The sequence below is a fragment of the Gallus gallus genome, chromosome 9 (genome assembly GCF_016699485.2).
Source record: "Gallus gallus isolate bGalGal1 chromosome 9, bGalGal1.mat.broiler.GRCg7b, whole genome shotgun sequence".
NCBI lineage: Eukaryota > Metazoa > Chordata > Aves > Galliformes > Phasianidae > Gallus > Gallus gallus.
In genome coordinates, this window is record NC_052540.1 from 14,234,688 (window position 1) to 14,256,804 (window position 22,117).

The 22,117-nt window shown below is 45.3% G+C and overlaps 1 protein-coding gene across 10 annotated transcripts in view; it reads right to left on the minus strand.

The window, feature by feature from the left end:
- The window catches only part of LPP (LIM domain containing preferred translocation partner in lipoma), a 318,284-nt gene that overhangs the window by 206,952 nt on the left and 89,215 nt on the right, over positions 1-22,117 (minus strand). For all 10 annotated transcript variants that reach the window (XM_046898474.1, XM_015291433.4, XM_046898475.1 and 7 more), the window contains 2 exons: positions 21,323-21,387; positions 597-798 (listed from right to left, as the gene is read on the minus strand). In XM_046898474.1, coding sequence (XP_046754430.1) covers positions 597-789 — 193 coding nt within the window. In that variant the 5' untranslated portion in view covers positions 790-798; positions 21,323-21,387. The remainder of the gene's footprint in view (positions 1-596; positions 799-21,322; positions 21,388-22,117) is intronic.

Sequence of the window (22,117 nt, forward strand, 5' to 3'; positions counted from 1 at the left end):
GCTTCAGAGTCTACTGCAATGGTCGCATAAATATCCACATAATTATGCCACTAATTCATCTCATATTCAAGAGCCTGACACAGCAGAGGAGAAATAGTAAACGTGAATCAAACCAACAGGCAAGAGAGGAAACATGTTGAGACCCATTCTGCCAAATCCACGCATCCCTACCCACACCCCCAACTCAATCCCATGTTTGTAGAGAAGTCCCATTGTGCTGGTGCCAAAGAAAAACAACATCAGAAAGGGTGTTCAAGCTCCAGCTTCTTGGATTGACATGTACTGGCAGATATGAAACAAGCAAAACTCCTGGAAAAGTATCAGTTTTAGGGAAAGGACACTTGATTCCAATAAAAACAAAGGAACTGCTGTCCCTCTGCTCTCCCCTAGCTTTGTACCATTCAGGAGGATAGCCTGCCAGAGGGTACAAGGTTCTTTGACATTCTTATTGATTGGAATGGTCTCAAAAATGGGGGAGGGGGAGGGAGGCTCCCACAGACTCATGAACCAAGAGTTTGTCAAACAGTTTGTGTTAGAGGTCAACTTCCCTGAATAAGACTTTTGTGGATCCCTCCTAAAAAAAAAAAAGTACTCACCATCACCTCCTGGTTGCTTGTATGGGTTGTACTTTGGCTTGGGGGCAACAACAGGTGCAAACTTCTTTGGCGTCTGTTGGGTGGACACTGAGATGCTGGGAGTCCCAAAGGCATGCGTGGTCTCCATCCTTGCTGTAACGTGACCAACAGGCTCGTTGGTACTCTTAGGCGGCAGCCAGGATGGGTGGGACATGGTTCAAATCTGAGAGAGGAAAACAAGAGTTGTGCATACATTAGGAATTCAGGCTGGGGGACTAGCAGTTGTAAACCCCTAGCTGATTTATTAAATTAAACCCACAAAACCGTTTCATGAGAATTCAGATTCGATCTTGTCTTTCTTTGCCCCGCTGGTTGGAATTACTGATCGGCTTCTTTTGGTGTCTGCAAAAGTGTTGTTATTTTCCTCTTCAAACTGAAGTTGAGGCAGACCAATGCAGCAGAGAAGCCCACCGCTCCTATTGCCTGTTCAGCAAGGCAGTCATAGATTTGACTTCCTCCTGCTAGGATTTGGTGAGTGCATTAAAGTACAGTGGCTGCTCTGGGAACAAGTGCCATTACAGGTGGGCAGACACACGCTTCCAAAATATAACCTTTAGCATTTCTCAACATGACATTTATGGCCCCAAATTCCACCTTCTTTCACTTAAACTTTGAAGAAAAAGGATTTCAAAAGCAGCTAATCCTTCTTGATGCCTCCATTTCTGAATGCCCAGATTAAGGTATTTTAAAAGCACGTCGATTTTGAAAAAATGCCAGAATTCCACAACTGCTGACAACCAGGCTCCTTTTAGACATCTCCACTTGTGTAACAGAAAACAAAGGCAGCCCAAGCCATCACTTATTTATGAAGATCTTGGCTTTGGTCTCTTAACAGCCTACATCACTTTTGAGAACTGAACTCAGACGCTGCTGAAAATATTTCCCATAAAGAAAACCTGTTCATAATGGGCTGAACCGCAGCAAACAAGCGCTCTCCACCACACACAAGCCATGGCTGTTGGGTAGCAGCAATGGTCCTACAGCAGCATCATGTTATCTCCCTAAACTGGTTTTGAGTTGCAGTAAGGAAGTGAAGACCCTGCATGGACAAAAGCTACAGCTAATTTTGGAGCCCTCGAGTGCCTGTCCATGCTCTGCTGTGGTGTCAGCACACCTCAGGGCTCTGGAAACCAGAGGCAGCTGGGACTCGATCTGGGAATGTTTCTTTATATCAGAAGGCTTAGAAAAGGATTGGTGCAAGAGATATTACTGGGCCAGGGTAGACGTTAGCTGACTGCTGTTGCATAAGGGCAGTTCCAGCTGGGCACAGTGGGCAAAGCAAAGGCACCGCTGGACTTGCAAAGAGAATCTCTAGCTGCTGCCTGAGCAGTGATGCTGGGAGCCTCTGCTGAGTGGCAGCACCGGGATTTACCAATGGGTGCGAACAGTTCTCTGAGGTCAGGTTGGGAAAGCAAATGAGGACAGATGAAGGGTGGCCGTTGGCTGGTGGACACCCCCTTGGAGTGAAATCATTACCAAGCCTCACAGCTCTACAGCTCTCAAACTATTCTGACACAGCTCTGTGGTCACGCACACAGCCATCTATTTGAATGTCTCAAGAGAAGGCATTTCCAAAGCTGAGAAGTGCAGTCACATGTAGCCAGCTACAAAGGTCAGTGCTTAAAATCGGCAAGCAAGTGCATGACTGATATCATCACCTTTGCCACCTACCTTCAAACATGGAGACCAAATATCTTCTCACTGATGCTAAGCAGGAATGCATCTACAGGAGTATGTCCCACTAACCTGGGCATATTCTTGGTACCACAAAGCTAACACTTCCATGCACACATGTTCACAGAACAAAGCAACTATTCCTACATTATATGGAATATTTAGGCAGGAGAAAGGTACATTTGACAGCATAGTCAAGTCTACCTGGATGAAAAAAAAAATGTAGAGATCACACTTCCTTTCCCCTTTCTCCTAGTCTAAGACCAGATGTCAGTGGAAATGTCAGGATCAAGCCACTGGGACTAGGGTGAAAAGCTGGTTTGCCAGCTCATCCTGCCTGGCAAAGCATTTCAGTGCTAGAAGCTGTATGGTGGAGGAAAATCAGGTGAGTCTTGTATTGAAGAAGCAGATAAGGCTCTTGGATATAATGCGATATGGACAGCCTTGTCCTAGCAATCTGCTATTAAACAGTAGTGCTGAGTCAGTGGGGGCAGAGGTGAGGAAGGAGCAAGGTCTCCACGTGGCACTGTGGAGATGGTGCCTCCAGCTATCAGCAGTGCTTGTTAAAACTGATGTATGTGGATGCTTGCCTCTTCCAGCCCAGTAAGTTTCCTCCAGGTAACAACCTCCTTACTGGAGGATTCAATTGTACTTAAAAACTTCAAAGACAAGCCAGTCCTTATGTCTGTCCCAAAACTAGGAGACGGGCAGTTTGTGGTCCTCTTCTGCCTCCACCGCTCTCTGTGTGCCAGAGGAACTGCCACATGCCCCAGCACTTCCTCACCATACAGTGTGGCTGCTCAAGGTCACAGATTTTGCAATCCCTTCTGCTGAAGGATGAGCCCATTGCATTGGACATGTGATACCAGTGAAAGAAACCACTGGGGCCAGCATGGAGGGGCTGGCTACAAATGAAGAGTGTGACAGAACACCCTGCAGACTGACAAGCATCCAACGCCAAGGTGCAAGGAGAGAACTTACCCTCCCAAACATGGCTGCCTGCTGACCTCACGCTGACAGAGCAGAGCATCATTTTGAAAGCAAGAAGTGAAAGGCAGGTCTGCCCCGCAGGGCTGTAGAGAAAATCAGCCACAACAGGCAGGACGGACCACACTCCCACTGCCTGGTACTTCCCGTTACCAACACCAGCCCCACTGGACACAGAAAATGCCACCAAAACACTAAAATACACCTACGTGGCCACCTCTCCCTCCCACATCAGTCAAAAATGTAACACATGACAATAAATCTCAGGCAACTATCTAGGCTTAAGAGCAGAAGGCAGTGTGGGTGCTCAGCCTTAAGAGTTAAACAGGACACTCTGCTCTCTTATTATACTCAAAGATCACTGTATCCTGCCCATTGCTTCAAGCATCCTGGAGCTTTATTCTGACAAGTTTTCAGCCCCTGGTTTGCTATTTCATGTAAAAGATCATCCCACTGTACAAAGCACCTTCAGAGCACAGGCATTACCTCCGTGCTGATTCAAAGCACAAAGAAACAGCACTAACAAGATTATCATTACCCCTTCTGGCAGCTCCCTAGTTTGTCCTTAGCCACCTCCCAGGCAGTGTGCCTTGGTCCCCTTATGGTCTGCCACAAGGCAGGGATGGGCTGAGCGATGTGCAAACCAGGGCTATCTGCTCCAGCAGCCAGGCCATGCACTGCTGGGACAGATGATGACACTGAGGCATCTCATGAACGAGCTTTAAGAGCACTTCTCTTACGGGCAGTTTGGGAATATAAGACCACGCTGCCGTAACTCAGTTGCTAACTGTAGGCTGGCACACAGCTCCATCTTGGCTACCCTCTAACACATTTGTTTCAGTGGCGGTGGTGTTTTCTAATTATTTCCCGTTAGCCTTTTCTCTTCCTCTTTCTCCTCCTCTCATTTTCTGTCATGCATTTGCTGTCACTCATTTTTGCTGTATGTGCCCTGACAATGTTTTCAACAAGTTCCCTTTTCCTCGTCGGTTCCAGCCCCAACTCCCCAGCCTCAATTAAATTTAGCCTAACTACGCAAGATCATAAGAAACAAAAATGAATAGATCTCTTTTTAACAGCTGAAGCTGAACTTCTGGGTTTGTTCTGGTCTCTCCCCAACACTTGTCTTCTTTTAAGGGCATGTGACTTCGTGCCTAGGGTAAAAGGCCCCAAGCAACGCAATGCAGGGGACTGGATCCTTCTGAAAGAAAGCATGTAATGGAGAATCCACTGCTGCACTCAGTAAACTATATGAGCAAGCAATCAAGCATCAACATTATGGGTTTTCCTTTAGGTCTGGCTTAAATTTATCTAGCTCAGCCTCCAAGCACTGGATTTCACTACACTCCTACCTCCAAACCGCGTGCAGATCCTCTCAGAACACAGCCAGGTCTTTGGTGAAATCAAATCAGAACATTTAAATTAAGTATCAGTTAAACTCACTGGTTAGAACAGACTTCTCTTGATTCACTCACATGTATTTACTCTGAACTCTCTTCAATTTTTCAGCAACCTTTAGTGAGGTGATGGATGCTACTATTTGACCATTTTTTCAAGAATGGAAACTTATCATGGAAAGAGTAATAGGATGAATAACATCAAAGACAAAAACCACACCAACTTCAGCTGTGGCTGCCTGAGGTTCTGTTATCCTTCCTTCCTTGGAAGCATTAGTCATCGCCTACTTTTGGAGGTAGAGGATAAGACCAAACTAACCATGATAAATAACACTAAGAGCAAAGAGTAGAATCACACTGCATAAATAAGGAAAACCCATGTGCTCTGATTCTATCATTAGGACAATCTTAATGCCATAAGTCCAGAAAAATTCCAACCATAAAGGAACACATGACAGCAGAGGAACTGGAATCCCATGATGAGACTGCACCATCTACAATCATCAGACTAGGAATTTCAATCGAGGATAACACCAGAAAGTAATAAAAGCCTGACAAGGTTTATTGTTCGGTTTTTTTTGTTGTTGTTGTTTGTTTATTAAAGGTGTGCGTAAGTGCTTGGGTTATTTGGCTTTTAATTACAGGATGTCACTCACCTTTGAGAAGCAAAGGTAACATGAAGAGGCTGCCAAGCCAATTTAGCCTCATATCAGAAACAATGAAAGGGTAGAGTACCCATTTGTCTATCTGGGAGTTGTTAGTACATTCATCTCTGAGACAGGCTTTTCCATGATTAGATTGTACCCAGATAAATCTTCATTTCGTTTTCATATTTATAACACGGACAAAATACTCCTTGGATGTTGATGGACTTTGCCAAGACAGAAGAATTTGTCCCCGAGTTAATTAAGCTAATGCTTCATAGTGGGTAGCAACAGTGCTTAACATAAAATGAGCAACAACAATCTGTTCTTCCAGACAGTCTGCTCTGTCTTCTATCCTACTTCTTCCTAATCTTCCAGCTTGGTTCAGATTCTTTGTACCACCCATGCACAGTTACCATCAGCCTGAAGGCCACAGGGCTGACAAGCCATGGGGAGGTCAGTACCCTGTTTGCAGATACAGAGTGCAGTTGGAAGCCCTCCAGTGGCTCTTCTCTGATACTATTCAGGGACAGAACCAAGACATCTTCCCTGGATAGGCAGAGCTCATCTCAACAGGATTAAGAGTCATGTGTAGAAAGGCAGACTGTAATCTCCCCACTCTCCTTTCTCTTCCATCAACGAAACAGGACTTGAAGAGACTTTACTCCATCTTCCAGCTGAATTCTTGTACTGAACCAACTTCCTGAGGCAAAACTGTGCCACATTTTTGCCAAAAGGGGCACCTTTTGGTGAGAGATGCAATCCAAAAAAGCGGATGTTTCTAACCTGAGCTTGTCTTTTTTTTTTGCTTTTTCTTCCTGAAATTCCCAAAAGCAGGGCCCAAATGCTGTGCTAAATTACAGTTCTTTGCTTTGTCCTTATCACCTCCACTTCACTAATTAGCCCAAAGCAGTAATTGAGGCTGACCAGAGAGATTTGCTCTTTATAAATTCCCAAAGCTGCTTGTTTCCCTTGGCATCGTTCCACTTTGAATGTTAAGTGAATTTATTTCTCCACTCAGGGCCAGTGATCTCTAGCCATGAAGCTTTCCGGCTTCTTGTAGCCTCCAAAAGAGGATATAATGTCAAAATTCTGGTCTCATTAGAGGTCTTTAACCAAACAAAGGAAGCACCATAGCTACTTACAAACTCAGCCCAAGGCCTCTTGGGATGTCTTTCCCATATGGAACTATTTATCTTCATCAATTTTACATCATAGGGGAAATTATGTGATTTGGGGAAACCATGATCCCTTTTAAACTCCCCTAATTCTTGCTGATCTGCACAACATCTCACAACATTTAAGACCTGCAATATTAACCAGCCCCAAGAAGCTCCGTTCCTCCCTCAGAACCTCCCAGCAGCAAACCGACTCGGGTCAAACATCACATCAGCAACCAGGAGAACTGCAAAGCCACAAGAAAACTCCCAGCACTGGGATTGTTGTATGGACCTGAACTGACCTGGAGCAGCTAGCAGGAGTTGGCTGAGCCCAGTGATTGCCTTCTTGACCATATGTAAAGACTTAATGCACGCAGACTCCAACCCCTCGTGGCAGATGCTCTCCCTGAGACTAAACTTCTTTGCTTGCATACATTTTGCACCACTTCTGGATGTTTGTTGATGTTTTGCACTGCCATTTACAGCAGGTGTCAGCTGAAGTAAATTTAAACCTTTCTCTCCCCCCAGCACTGGAGTTTCTTCTAATTGCTTGGATCAGGCTGCGTTTTGTATCTTCAGCTCAAATCCCTCAAAATAAAATGAAATCGAAATAAATTGAAGTCTCTTCTTCAGTTAAATAGGGCTGAAAGCACTCACCAGCTTCCTGCTGTGGGACATCACTAATGTAATCAGAGGAATTAAAGGTGAAAGAAACCCAGTTACAGCATTGTCTGTACTGAATTATTCCTCGAATCATATAGTCTAGTATCATCTCACTCTGGCTTTAACAGCTTCAATCAATTTTCATGGGATCTTTCAGAATACCAGATTGTAATTCAAAGTCCTCCCTGCTTTGAGCAAAGGCTTGGCCCAGATGACCTCCAGTGATCCCTTCCAAAATCAATTATCAACACTCTTAAGATCCAAGACTTGCAGCAATGGCTTTATCTGAACTCAAAAGGGTTTGCAGCAATACAGTTCTTGAATGTGGTGTGAGCCCTTCTAAGTAACAAATACTTGGAAAACAACTTCTTCTAGCACAGCTGCACCCAAGCTTCATTTTCTGCCAGCAGATCCACAGTAATTGGGGATTCAATTTTTGCTTTACATACGAAGTCACTACAACTTTTACAGTATTAAGCAGACATAACAGGAAGACAGCGAAGTCCATGGTAGGGATGGCAAGAGACCTGCTAGAAGGATCATTCCTACTGTGCTGCTTGCTGCGGGTTGAAGTCAGCAGATACCAACCCACACCACTTTCCAACTTAGCCCCAAATCCTGCTGCTGGGGCAATGTTGGCATCAACTGAAAACTTCCCCTTTCTTTAAGCTTCTTTCGGTTTGTTTCTCTCGCATCAGCTTCAACCGTGGGAAAGGTAGAAGGGCAAACTAAACATAAAACTTCTTTTCTTTCCCAATATAATTGCATTAGTAGTTTTGGGATTAGATGCAGGCTATTTGAATTTGACTGCTGCTGCAAAACACGCACATAAAAGCTGATGAACAAGATCTTCCTTTTACAGCCATGTCACATCCTGGTGTTGGATGACAAACTAGGCTCTAAAAACCTAATAAATTGAACTTGACTGGCCCATGTGCATTGAAACAAAGAGACAGTACTGACTCCCTGGAGATACATAGATCTATCCGACCTAATACAACTCTAATGACCACATTACAGTTTCACGAGAGAGCAGCTGATTCCTGACTCCTGTGGAATGAGACAGTCCTCAGCAACTCCAAACACAATTATATTGGACAGAATGTTAATCCAAGACCTCAGCTACCTGTGGTCACAACAAACCCCAAGGCAATTGCAGTGGAGGAGGCAAACCTGGTGGCCAGTCCAAAATGCTTTCTCAAATACAGCAAAGTTTGTGGTTGAACCTTCGGAACTGAGCCAGGAGGTAGCTCTGAGCTAGAAAAATTTCTTCCAGTTCTTGAGCTTTTCTTCCTGATATCATGACCTACATGTTTGTGAGGGTGTTACTGCACCAAAAAGGAAAATTTTAGATGGATGCTTGAGAATTCCACGTACAAGAGAGGAAATATATTAATAGGGGCAGCAAAAGAACAGGCAGAATGATGCAGAGAGGTTATTTTTGGGAGTCTCAGGCCACGAGCTCCCTTACAGAAATACTGTTTTCCCGCACACCATTTATTCTCAAGACCCTTCTGCCAAAAAAAAAAAGTCAGCAACGCACTGCCAAGCAACACGGAGTGCATCCAGCCAGAGGGCACACAATGGAATCAGGCCCATCAAGAAGATCCCACGTATGAGAACAGAAACCAAGGAAACATAAAGATGGCAAGGTTAAAGCTTTCGGAGCAAATGCAGGCTGTTTGGATGCTGATGCTGCCTGTAAACAAGAAGGAACAGTTCAGAACTGACGTTCAGCTCAGCAGTGAGATATCAACAGGACCCCAGTGGGACCAAATGGGACCGTGGCAGTGTATTGACACACAGATAATTGTATTAGCTTTACAGAGAGCTGTGTGTTTATGTCTCCGCCTAGGGAGAAGCAGCAGGGATCTGAGCCCAGTAGAGAGAGGAAACTGATACAAAATGAACACGGCAACAGAGCAGAGCTTGAGGTGCAACCCAGCAAGGCTATGTGGGTGCAGGTAAGCTGTGATTTATGGCAGGTTCCCTGCACTGATCTTCTAAAATAGATGCGGTTGCAGGAAGAGTCAGCTGCTACCATCCCTGGAAGAGTACAGATATGCAGCTTGCAGTCTACAGCCCAAGCTCTTGAGAGGATTTCTCTGAATGAGAGAGGAGCTGCAGCCCAGAATATGGGCACAGCAGGGGTCACATTCAAGAGGGATGCGAGTGCAGAGCCAATGTCACAGCCAACCTTCTTGTGGGCCAACCTCAAGGGGCCAGTAGTACAAGCCAGACTTTGAAACTGTTAAGTCTAAAAATCAGTTAATGGGCAGGAACTGTGTCCAGGACCAAAATCTTTAATCCCCAATTTCTTTCTCTCCCACCTGATCCACTTCACCTTTCCTGCCCAGACTCTAAGCTGTCCTGAAGTCACAGCCTCCATTATAACAGATCCTCAGATGCTTTCTCCTCACCCCTGAGCACTGCATCAACCTGTGCCTCATTTTTGGCAGCTCGGCCTGTGGCACCTTGCAAATAATCAGGGGAAATAGCCTTCTTCCTATGGAAAATCCTATATCCTAATATAAGGAAGAGTGATTGCTGCCAGATGGCTGGGAACTGATGCTGCAGAGAGATTGCTAATGGAAGCAAGACAGTTGAGTGCCTGAAAACTGTAGGAAAAGAAGTTCACACACTCCTTTGTGCAGAAGGTCAGAAAAAGACTATGTTTTTCCAAGTTTCACAACAAAAGGTGATTTGACATTCTCAAGACAACAGCCCCCTAATGTATTCCTGTCTCCCTTTTGCAACACAAAGCAAAACTAAAGAATAAAAGTGCATTCTTCTTTAAGAAACTGACAGCCCACAGTACTCTCAGCAAAGAAAGAGAATCTCTGCTGGCTGTTGAGTCCTGCTTTTAGATAAAGCTCGACTTACCAGTAGCTAATTCATGTCATAGCTTTGTCTTTGAAAATCTCCAAAATGGAGAATCAGCTCTAGCGACTTGTTCACACGTCGTACTATTTTCCAAGTGAACACGTTTTTTCCAGCTCTCCAGCTGAATCTCCTGATCCACTATGTAGATCACTGGCACTTTATTTTGTCATTTGGACAGAAGTGCTTGGCTCTGACAGCTCTGACAGGGCTCTCCCAAAGTAACCCAACATGCACTCTGCTTATTTGTAACGATGGCGCACGTTGGACTCGAACTTGACCTGGCATCCACAGTGTACTCTAAAGTATACTGTCCTTCCAAAGAAAGATGGCACATAGTAGAATAAAAGGTATTTTTTGAGATGATGCACAAACCTGTGAAGCTCCTGAATGTCCACGGACACGTGGATAGGAGGAGAAGTGAAGTGATGTGAGCTACCTTGTGCTATTTGCAGTAAGCATAACGTACAGCTATTTGAGAAGATGGCTCTTCAAAGAGGGATGTTGTGGAAGCACGGGGAAATGAGTCAAGAAGAATATTAACAACAGAGGCAAGTGTGCTGACACTTTGGAGCACACCAAGATAAAGCGCTCTTTTAGTAACTGGAGGGCATTAGTTCTGCTCTGAATAGAAAGTGGTGACTGAAGACAAGTGGTTGGGATTTGACTTTCGATTCTTCTTTCAAACTCTTCAAACTACTGAGCACCAACTAAGAAAACTTGCTCTTCCACATTAGCTCAGTGCTTGTTCACTCAAGAACTGTCAAGCAAAGAGTGCTTGGAGAGAATTCCCCAGAGCCAGCAATGAAGCTGACTAACTCAGCCGGGCAGCCACTCTAGCTTTGCAGTGCTGCTGAACGAGTGCATCATCTCTAAAAGGTAGCTCCAGTAGCTCTACCACCATGCCATTGGTGCCTTCTGGTTTTAGCCAACCACATCAGTCCTTTGTTCCCTTTCCCAGAAATCAGCATGAAGCTTTGTTGTGACAAGAGTATTGAAACTGGACTGGCCATGTTGGTTCCCTAGGATGAATTGGTTCAAACTTGAGTCCTCAGAAAATATTCCAGTGCTTCTTTAAGTTCACTGTGCCTTCTCAGCGAGCATGGAAATAAGGAAGTGGATTGTGACCATGGGGTAATTTTGGAAGAAAGGAAGAACCAAACACCTTAACCATTCCACAAGGACCTTCAACCCCACCAGCCCCGCAGAGTGCCTCATCACCTCCAGCGTACTCCTGTAAGAGCTCACAAACCTAGTGAGCTCCATGAGCATGGCTCTGTCAGCTGAAAAAAGCACACTGAGCTGCATGGGACCAGAATCGGTGCAAATCATGTCTTGTGGGTTATCTATCACCACTGCTCACTCCTGCAAGTCCAGCCTCATATACTGCAAAATATCTAAGACAAAGGATAGCAACAAGAAACCACCTTTGATATTAAAATTATTGCATGTTTCTTTTCTTGGCATCCTGTGGGAGAGAAGATCCAAGCTTCTCTTGATGGACTCTCTTAAGGGGCTACAGAGACCAAACAACGCAGCTGAGGCACCTGGGCTGTGTGCACATCCCCAAAGCTTTCTTGTTTTTGAGTTAGAAACTGCTGCCTCAGGTCATAAAAACACTATGTTTTGCAATTGTATTGATATGTTCCTGGCACAGAAAAAGAAAATAAACTGTAAACGCAACCAATAAGGAAACTTGAGCTGCTCTTCGTTTCTGTACAACTTAAAATGCTAAGGGGAAAACCTAAGCAGCAAAGTAAATTGATCCATGGAAAGATGCAGTGTGGTAGGACCAGTACACAGACAGTATTTTGACATTAGCTTGAGCTTACGCAGGCATAACCAAAACTTTGAAGTTTCTACGTTGCTGTCATCAGGTCCCCTGCAATGACAATGCTGGAGACATCCCCCTGAAGAATCACTACTAAGCAAGTCCCTTTTTAAAGCAAGTGACCTCAGAGCCATTCTGGTGAAGCAATCACCAGGGACCAGCTTCACCTGCTCTCTCTGCTAAAGCACAGCCAGCTGTGCCCTCTCTTCTCTGCAGCCCCCTCTAAAATTCATCACCCTCCTGACTTCCAATTGAAGTTATGATTTAATGGCTCAACGCAATATATTTAATCATGCAAGGAACGCAAATGCACGCGCAACGATGTGCATACGCATGTGCACAAGGCTGGCTGTTTGTGTGGGGTTTTTTGATGCTATATCACTTACTCAGGAAACTGGGAAAGGGAAGGAGAATAAGGAGAGAAACCAACAGTTGCTCACATGGATCAACACTTCCAGGCTCTCTCTTTTGCAGCTCATCTCACTCATACTTGTGGTTTCAACATGTGATTCACATTAGGCCCCTCTGCTCGCCATTTGATGGTTCTGCTCAACAGATGTGAATTTATTTAGTCACAGAGCCTGCTCTTTACACTGCCTCTTTGTAGAACAGATGGGCTATTTTTTTCCCATTCCTGTTCAGCAATATTCAGATAATGCTCATACTCCATGCACTGGTTTTCTTGATGATTTTGTACATGTAAAGGTGCAACATGCAAACACATGCCTGTGATCTCACACAGGCAGTAAGGATACATGGCAAGAGGCAAAAGTAATGATGGGCAATACTGAACTGCAGCTCTAGCATCACCCAAGGAAGTCCAAGACCTCAGGGATCTGAGTTCAGCCCCATACCTTCAGGAAAATGAGTGATGCACAGTTTGCCTAGCAGGGTCCAGAAGACACAGATCCTCCAATGGTCAATCCCAAAACACGGCTTCCCGGCGAAAGTGTTGGTGGAAGGGGAAGCTCCTGAAACATTACTGGGGCCATGAAACCACGTGTATCTCCTGGGACTCTGCAGCATGGTGAAATAGCCTGGAAAAGCCATTCACTCCCTGTGTGGGCATTCTTCTTGCTGCACTGAGAGTGCCTTTGGCACTGGATGAAGCAGAACTGCACAAAGGCCCTCTCGGAGCAGAATAAGACTGCCCACATGAGAAGTACGCTTGGAATAGCTATTGCACTTCAAATTCACACCCTAGCTTTGTTTCGCAACACCTCCCCTGTGCAGAAAGGCCCTAGGCATCAGATTCAATTTCTGCCTGTATTATCAAGAGCTGAGGACTGCTTCCATCCGTGAGCAGGACGTGGCCTACGAGAGGCCAAAGTACGATCTGACAGGAGAAAGGTGAAATCCAGTATTCCTTCATGCTCTCCTGTACGTGGATGTGCCTCGATATTGCTTTAATAATTGAACCCTGATGACTTCATTCCAGCAAGTGGCTTTGCTTGTGGGTAAATGACCTCTGCTTTACCACAGAAATCAAGCACAGGATGTGTACACAGGGCACACACAAATGGCATGCCCACACCTGTGCATGGATTTAATTCCTTGCCGAAGACTGCAGTCCTATCCCTTGGCCGCAGCTTTGTCCTTCATGCATTGCCCACCTGTTTCAAAGATGACCTCAGTTTCTAGGAGAAGCTACTTGGGACACGTATGAACATGCCTAGGGGGGGGAAAAAAAAAAAAAAAAGAAAAGAGCTTAAAATGTGTGGGGTTTTTTTTTCTGGAGAATGAGGATAATGAGACTGCAGGTTTCAGAAGGGAAGCAAAAGTAGAATTCTGCACTTCAAAGGCACCCAGGGCACAGCCATTAACACCCCTCCCTGTGGGCCCTAAAGCTAAGCATTTACAAGAGCAAAAAGTATGAATGGCTTTCATTTTGGGGGCAGTGGGCTTACAACCAGGCACCTTTATAGGCCAGAAGGTATTAGGCAGTAAAATATTTCCAACAGGAGAAGGCCAGTACAGAGGACAGCTGAGCCCTTGCAGGACAACAGGCACTTCAGCTACAAAGCAACTCGTGAGGTATAATTTTCATTCCTATTAATGACCATGCTATCCAAATGCTCTGTGTGTGGATCACACAGCAGCATTTCACTTTTGTGCATCTTAAGAAAAAAGCAACAAAGCAAAAACACAGTGAAAGAGGGACTTTCATGAGCATAAAGCAGATTTGTGAGTCCAATTCTCAGAGGCTGGTTTCCTAACCTTCATTACGAGCCTCCAATAACTTTCTCTGAGAAGCAAAGCCATGTGCTTGCTTTACTCCACTCAAACAAAACCAAACCGGGCCCACTTTGCCTCACCTGCAGAGCTGGGGCAGGACCAAGCGGTGTGACAGTGGTGGGCATGGTGAGGATGGGTTGATGGTTGAACTAGTTGATCTTAGTGGTCTTTTCTAACTTAAATGATTCTAAGATCTTCCTGTGTGCCACTCTCCTCCAGCATCTTCCCCTCCCTGACACCTCCACTTCCTTCAGCCCCTCCTTTACAACACCTGGAGCAAAGAGATGAGTGATGGAGATGCATGTTTGCAGAGCAGGGATGGAACTAATGGGGAACGGAGCTATCTCAGCTGGCAAAGGCTCATAATGGATAGCAGTGAGCTGTTCTGAAGAAAATTAAGAAAACATTTTGAATGCTCTCCTAAAAGGGAACAAATACGTCCAACACTCCAACAAAAGGGGACTTTTTGCATCTCTGAATGATAGTGCTCCACTTCTATGGCCTGCGGCTGCTTGGAAAATTCAAAGCTATTTCTCTGAAGAATTCTCTTGGACAAGCTTTATGGGTTTGATCAGTTAACTATTTTTTAATGCTAATCCACCCCAGTGATATTTGTCCTCCTTCTTCCCACATGCACAGAAGCACAGACACAGACAAATACTACACAAAAGCAAACACTGCCCACACAGACAGGAACAGCCACATCCAGAGCCAGCAACCAAACACCAACTTTGTTCTACAGCACTCTTCTCTTCTAGCAAACCAAGATCCTTTGGCCCACTACGGAAATGTAGGCATCAAACACTGGTGGCCACCAGGTATAACGTCCATGCTGTGATCTGGCCACAACTATTCTCACTCTAGTGGAAAATTAAAATTATATCCTCCAGAAGCTGCAATGATAAGTGTGGCTGAAAAGCTTTAGCTTCATTACTACCAAGCCCAAAAAGACACCCAAGTGCTGCTCCATCCTCCAGCTGAATAAATGAAGGCACAGATATAATGATTTTCTTAAGTGTATGGAGCAAAGAGATAAACCGAACCAAGAACAGGACCAGAGCTTCCTGCCTGCCATCAGCTTACTGGAATTGCTCTCACCTTCCCCACAGGCTCAGCCTTACAACCTGAGTGTGATGCTGAGCAAAACTCCATTTACAGTCTGAGCATACAAATGTTACCGCTAATTTAGAGCAGATCAGTCCAACTGTATACTAGGAACCTAAACCCATATGCAATTATCTGCCCTATCAGTTGCATCACTGTGAAATCCTACTGCATACATAGCAGCCACCACACCAAGAGTAAGGGACAGCCCCTGCTCTGCAGTGCCTTTGGTCCTCAAGTTGCTATCTAACTTTGCTCTCTGTCTTTGGGTAGCAGATTCAGGCAGTATTTCCTGTGGCAGAGAATTACGCAGGCTGATTACCCTCTGTGGAAAAGCAAAGAAATCCTGGAAGCAATTTTCTGTCTCAATTGTTTCCAGAGCAAGGGAACAATTTTTCAGCCCTCTTCCTATTTTCTGCTCAATGCCATGCAGGCTCAGAGTGCAGAACTCATCTCACTGCTGTCCTGCAAACACTTAGCCAGGTAAAGCTTCACACACAAGCACCCCTGAAGGCTTCCACCTGCATCAGCTTTGAACTTGGCCACAAAGTCTTCACGAGTCAGAAAGAAAGGAAGGAGGTAGGTGTGATGGTCAGTGTCTCCAGGAGATGGTCAGCCCTATGCAGGAGCAGGCTTACTCCACAGCATCGTGCCATGTGGCTCCAATACAGCTCTCAAACCCAGCTCTTTCAAAATTCATGACTGATTTTTCAAAGAAGGCCGTGAATGAGCAGCTAGAACTGAGAATCACGAATCACAGGCAGGATTCACATGAAGGAAGATCCTTCTCTGAAACTAAAAATTTCATTAGCATGGAAAAAAACATCTTTGGTGGGAAAAATATTTTTTTTTATTTATTTAAACAAAAGTCAAAATGTTCATGCTTATTTTTTGTTACCAAGATCTGAAAGAAACCATGCAAAACAGCCATCCTGGGGCTGACAGTATTTCCAGTTTCCAAAACGCCCACGTAGGCTACAAACTAAAGAGACCGGCGTGATGCTGTGATCCAGCGTGATCCAGCACCCAGGCGTGTCGGGGAGTCTCAGGCTACTGCAGTTTGCTGCAGTCATTATGGTCCTTTTCAACCCAGGCCATTCTATGATTCTATAAGAGGCTGTGGGACAGGGCTGGGATGGACCACCACTCTGCACCAACCCCAGCGTGCTGCAGCAAGGCCTCCAAACGTAGATTTTTCAGCACTTTGACAACAAACGTGCTTTACACATGTACACACCCACACTCAGAATGATTCAATCAAAACCCTATTTCCCTTACAAAGGAGTTTTGATAGAAAACGTTCTATTTGCCCCAGTCAATTTGGCTTAAGCATCAGTCAAAATGTTTTCTGGAATTGACACCGTTGGTGGCAGAGCAGGCGAACAAGCTCTGAGATAATCTGCCTCCAAAGGTGGGTACTGACCTTTCAGTTGCATTATTTTTCTCGTTTAAAATAAAGGTAACTTTTAAAATAGTGCTACTTTTCTGCTGATGCTGCTGGGAGACGCTGAGCCAACGGGGCTGTGTCCCTGCTACAGAATCGCGTGGCCAATCTTAATATCACTTAATTTTCAAATGAGGAATTTGGTAGTAAACAACCTTTCCGTTGTACACAAACATTTTTAATTTCATGCCCTGCTAATCATACATCTGTTAGAGTTCCTCTTCCATCCACTGCTGTAGCGATAATAAAAGAAAAAATGTCGTGCTACGAATGTGGTTTGCCTAAAATGAAAACTGCATAATAATCAATTTCCCTCAGCGGGATGAGGGAGGGCAGCAAGAAGCAGAACTCACCCAATGAAGGTGACAGAGATACAGTTTTATGCCAACTGGTGGTCCCGTTCCCCACCCGAGGGGTGGGTTACAGCAGCCCCATTTCATGGGCACTGTCACCACAGCCACCGCTCCTGTTTGATTTTGAGCTTTTTCCGTACTGCTGACACATGACTTTCGCCTTTTTTTTTAGATTTCTCCTATTCCCATAGCCATGTTGAGCCAACTCCAGGTCAGAAATGCTGCACCTCTAGTAATTACGCAATGAAAGAGCACTGGGAATCCACTTGGTGTCCCAGGCAACACTACTCAAAGACAAAGGGGCAGAGGCGCAGGGCTCTGCTGTGTCTGGATGGCCTCCAGCCCTCCTACCAGCATCCCCTCCCAAGGGTGGTTTCTAAAGCAGAGTTATCTACAAAAACTCCCCCTCACTGTCATCAAGAAACCCGGTTGTTTGAGTAATCTCCACTACTGCATCCCACATGCACGTTACAGCCATATATCAAAATCAGAGCATCCCAGCCTCTCAGATACAGCAGGCGTGGGGCAGCCATTGGGAACCATGATGAGGGTGATCCAATTCTGCCTTTACCACCTGAGGACTAGATGACCACAGTTGGCATCAGACCACACGGTGATACGTCCTACCATCAATATGCATTCAGCTCTGGGTTTCTCAGGCCTCTATTCAATGTGCATTCAATCAAACAACCCTACCAGAATTGCCAGTGAAAAGGGTTGGGAAGGAATAAAAAAGACTTTGTTGAGTAAAAGTACTCCGAGACACATTTGATGTAATAGTCATATGATTAACAAACTGTCATATCAAAGTTTTCTGCAAAGTAGGAACGCTCTGACAGTTCATATTTTAAAAACTGACATTTTGATTCATTACTGTAAATAGCACTCTGTATTAAATATTGTGACAAGGCATACAGTGTATTTTTTGAGCTCTGTAACATTTAGGAAGTACTGGGTTTTTTTGGGGGGAAAAAAAAATAAAACCACTATCAAATGCAGTTAAAGAAGAACTCCAAGAAGGCTTCTGGAGGAGAGGATCGTTACTTCTGAGATAACCTACGTCCCTGCCGCCATCTCGAGCACTGCTGGGAACTTGGCCCGCAAGGATCTTAATGTACTGTTTGCATAATAAAATAGGGAATTGTCTCACGGAACAAAAGAGCTATAAGAAAAGTGGCTACATTAAATAATGTAAAATTACTCAATAGCAAATCATCCCGAAGCTGGCATAAGGAGAAGAACGCTAAAAGAAGCTGAATTGCCACTCGGACTATCTGAGAGCGAAGGATGACAAGCAGAACAAACAACGCCATGTTCAAATGGCTGCCCAAATGTGCAGCTCACTCATCCCATCAGTCTCTACGGGTTTTGCTCCTTCCTTTGTCCACATCTCTCGTGCCAGGTGAGAATATGGGCAAAAATGAGGTTTGGGGACACATCAGCTCATGGGTCCCTTTCCTGACTGTCCAGCATGACAGACAGCAGCACACTGGGTGCATAAGCAATGCAAATGTTTTGCATTTCCTCAAAAGCAAGGCAGGTGATGGAGAAAGTAAAAACAAAGCCCCAGCTAATGAAGAATGGCCTGCCAGAGCAGCAGGAGAAAACCTGAAGCTGCCTAGCCCGTTTCCAAGATGCTCAGGTGTTATTAGGACTGCAGTCAAGGGCTTTAGAAAGAAAAATGGTTACTGCTACCATTACTTACAGCTGGCTGCAAGTGGAGCTCTGGGCTCAGTCTGCTGTGAAAGAATGGATATGCTGTCATAAACAGAGCAGTGAGCCCAGACTGGGCCATGGCAGAGCAGTCACGCGCGCTGAAGATGGATCACGATGCTGCTTTAACATGGGGCTGCTCCAGCACAGCCTGCCTTTCCCCAGGAGCAGCCACATACCACTCATATGCTGGAAATCTTGTGGATGGGTATGCATGCCAGCAAGTGTGGTAGTAGTAGTGGTCTAGCCAGACATCCAAAGCATATTGGCACTGCTATAATTTGTCCATTCACCAATATGTTTTCCTAAAAACACCCATATGCTTTTCCTGCAGTTCCCATATGCTTTTGCAAAGAGAAACAAAAACATTTTGTTAGTTGCGAGCGATTGATCGCCGCATATTTTGCAGAAGTCAAATAGAAAAACAACAACAAAAACGCAGTCAGCTGCTTCCCCCTCCCTTTCCTCTCTGTTCATGGAGGGAACTGTGAAGAGCAGGAAAAATTCAGCCCACAGCAAAACACACAGCTCATTTTTTTTTGCGCTGCAAGATATTCTAGGAATTACAGGAGGAATCTTCATTAAAAACAAGCTATCAAAGATCTGGCAGCCGGTGGCATTCCAGACAGTAATTCAGTGTTGGGTGTTTGTCTGCTAGCTTGGGTCCTCGCGGAGGGAGCCCGGCACATTAGTTAACAGCCCACAGGAATCCAGGCTCCTGGAGCAGCACGTTAACCCAGCCTGGGGGATGCTGCCATAAGGAGGTTACAGCCTTTCTCATCCTAATTTGATGCCAAATCTATTGCTGAGCCCCCGCTGCCATGTGCTTCCCAGGAAGGCACCGTGCTGCCAATGCAAATCCCAAGGCAGCGAGCGGGCAGGCGGCCGGGTTCAGCCCGGAGCAGGCGTGTGGGTGTACAAGTATGCGTGTGTCAGGGCCAGAGCGTGTGGGAACCGGGCCTCTCTGCTCAGACTCATTAGGGAACGTGGCAGACCCCGGGCCAACGTTCAAAGAGTGAAACATTACTCTGGAGAAAGATTAGTGCATGTTCTTCTTTACACAAATAAAGAGAGAATCGTAATACGGACAAATCAATTAACTTCTGAAACGCCAAGGGCACCGAATGTAATAGCAGAGGAGATGGGATGAGCTTCATTACAGGGACACTGAAAAACTGCACAGCCTTTCTTCCTTGGAAAAGAAACTCAGTTGTTGCTGCATGAAGTTCTGATTTTAGCCTTGTTTTCCTCCGTTGCTACCTGAACATCACTGCTTCCTTACCCAAACAGCCACAGATATACCTACATATTGATACAACCCCAGGCAAGGAGAGAAGAGCTTGAGAACATCTCTGAAGACTGTGAAGATACCCGAGGGCAGATGCCCAAGGACTACTGCAGTGCTTGACTCTGCAGCATGAGCCTTCTGTGGAGTGGAGTTTGAGGCTGACCTTTTTTACAGGACCTTTCTACCTTTCCACCAGTATGAAGACATTCAGTGATGCAGTCCGATGCTCTCCAGCACTCAAGCAAATTTAACCAGAAATGTTCTTTCCAAAGTTAGGGTTTCCTACAGCGATCTAATCTCTCACAAAGCCTAATGAGAGACTGGATGCAATAGGCCAAGAGCCCAATTTTCCACTGGAACAAAACTGAAAAAATAGTCAAGAGAAGAGAAATCAATCTCTTCAACAGGGTACACAGCAAGAAAAAAAAACAACACAATTTGTTGGAGACAGCCTGCTTGGCAAGACACATTTTATGATACATTTTTGTTCTGAGAGTAGTTGTGAGCACCTGAACGTCTGACTTCACAATTCACAAATATATTGATGCTGTTCCTTAAGCTTTCAGTAGAGAGCAAACCTAATACCATCTCATTTAGTCAACAGTCTATAAGGGTGGGCTTCTCCCTAGATTTCATATTTACAGCAACACATTGGGACAGTCTATTAAGCTTAGACGGGAAAGCTGCCGCAGAGAGAGTGAGAATAGCAGAAGTGCTGCCATTAATCTTCAATAACCCAACAACTGGGAAGACCAGGCCTTGAACCAAATTCTGTTCACTCGCTATTAATCTCCTGTCCTCTGCTTATTAATCCTTTGTCTGTCTTCTTCCTTCAACATTTATTAATGCCCCCAACTGTTCACAGTAAACAGGATGCTGAGATCTCATCTCTAGCCGGCCATAATTTACAAGAGAGAAAAAAAGTAACCAAAAAAAAAAAAAAAAAAAAAAAAAGCAAGAAGGGGGGGGAAAGAAGGAAGGAAGGAAGGATGTGGATTGCCTTATTGAAAGGGCAGAATGGAAGGGCACTACCATTTAATGACAGAGCAGGGTAAAGAAGCAGCACCCCCAATCTCACCTGAAGGTTCACCCTCACTGTGCTTTAATCATCACATCACAGGTCCAGACCTGGACCTAGAAATAGTACAACCACCTCGAGTCTCTTGGTACCGTGGCCTCCACCACTGCAGGCTCTGGAGAGTTGCCTCTCATTTGCTGAATGACCAGATTACACCTGGCAAATGCAGTCCCAGGGTCTTCACGCTCTGCCCAAACTCAGCTGCTTGCAAAGGCCCCGAAATGCAACCCACTCCTCACCTGGAAGCACAGCAGCCCCGTCAGGCACCGAGACAGACGTATGGACAGCTTCTTCTGAGGGACCTCTGCAGATGGAAACAGAAAGGTCAGAATAAACCTTTTTGCTCATAGTAGAAGCAGAAAGTAAATTGAGCTGGCAGTGACACCTCACAAAGAAAACAGCCCCAAAAGGGCCTGTAAGCCAGCCACCCGCCCTTGCAGAGCAGATCACAACCATTTTTCCTCTGATAGGACTCTGTGTCAGTCTGTCCCTGGTTTGATCCGTATAAGGGCTTTTCACACTTTGGCAAGACATACCATACTCTGAGCAAGCAACAGAGTAACTGAGGTTTATTTGAGAGAGAAGCTACTGGTTTTGAATCAAGGCAGAGCTGGTGAAAGGCACTGACGTAAGGGCTGCAGGTAACACCATCTCTTTCAAAGCCTGACCAGACATGCTTCCTCCTGCTGTGATTCAAGAGCCTCTTCTTCCTGCTACAGTCAATGCGACTCACCCACAGTGCTGCCTGTGCCATGTGGGCACCAGGAAGAACCAAAGAGGAGATGGGATGCACTAAACACACATCAGCTGTGGTAAAAAAATAAAAAAAAATGCTAGGGTGGGACAGCCCAAATCCTGCTTCCACCTGCTTCCCTGGTTTCCTTTGGGTGCCTCCAAAGCAAAAGGGAAAAGTCAGGTTTTCCAGGTAACCACTTGCTGTGCTTAACCAGCAGCCTTTCAGACTTCCAGCATTTTGACAGCTGAGCAAACTCCTGCATTTGCCATTTCATCTCCATCCCAGATGGAAATACTGG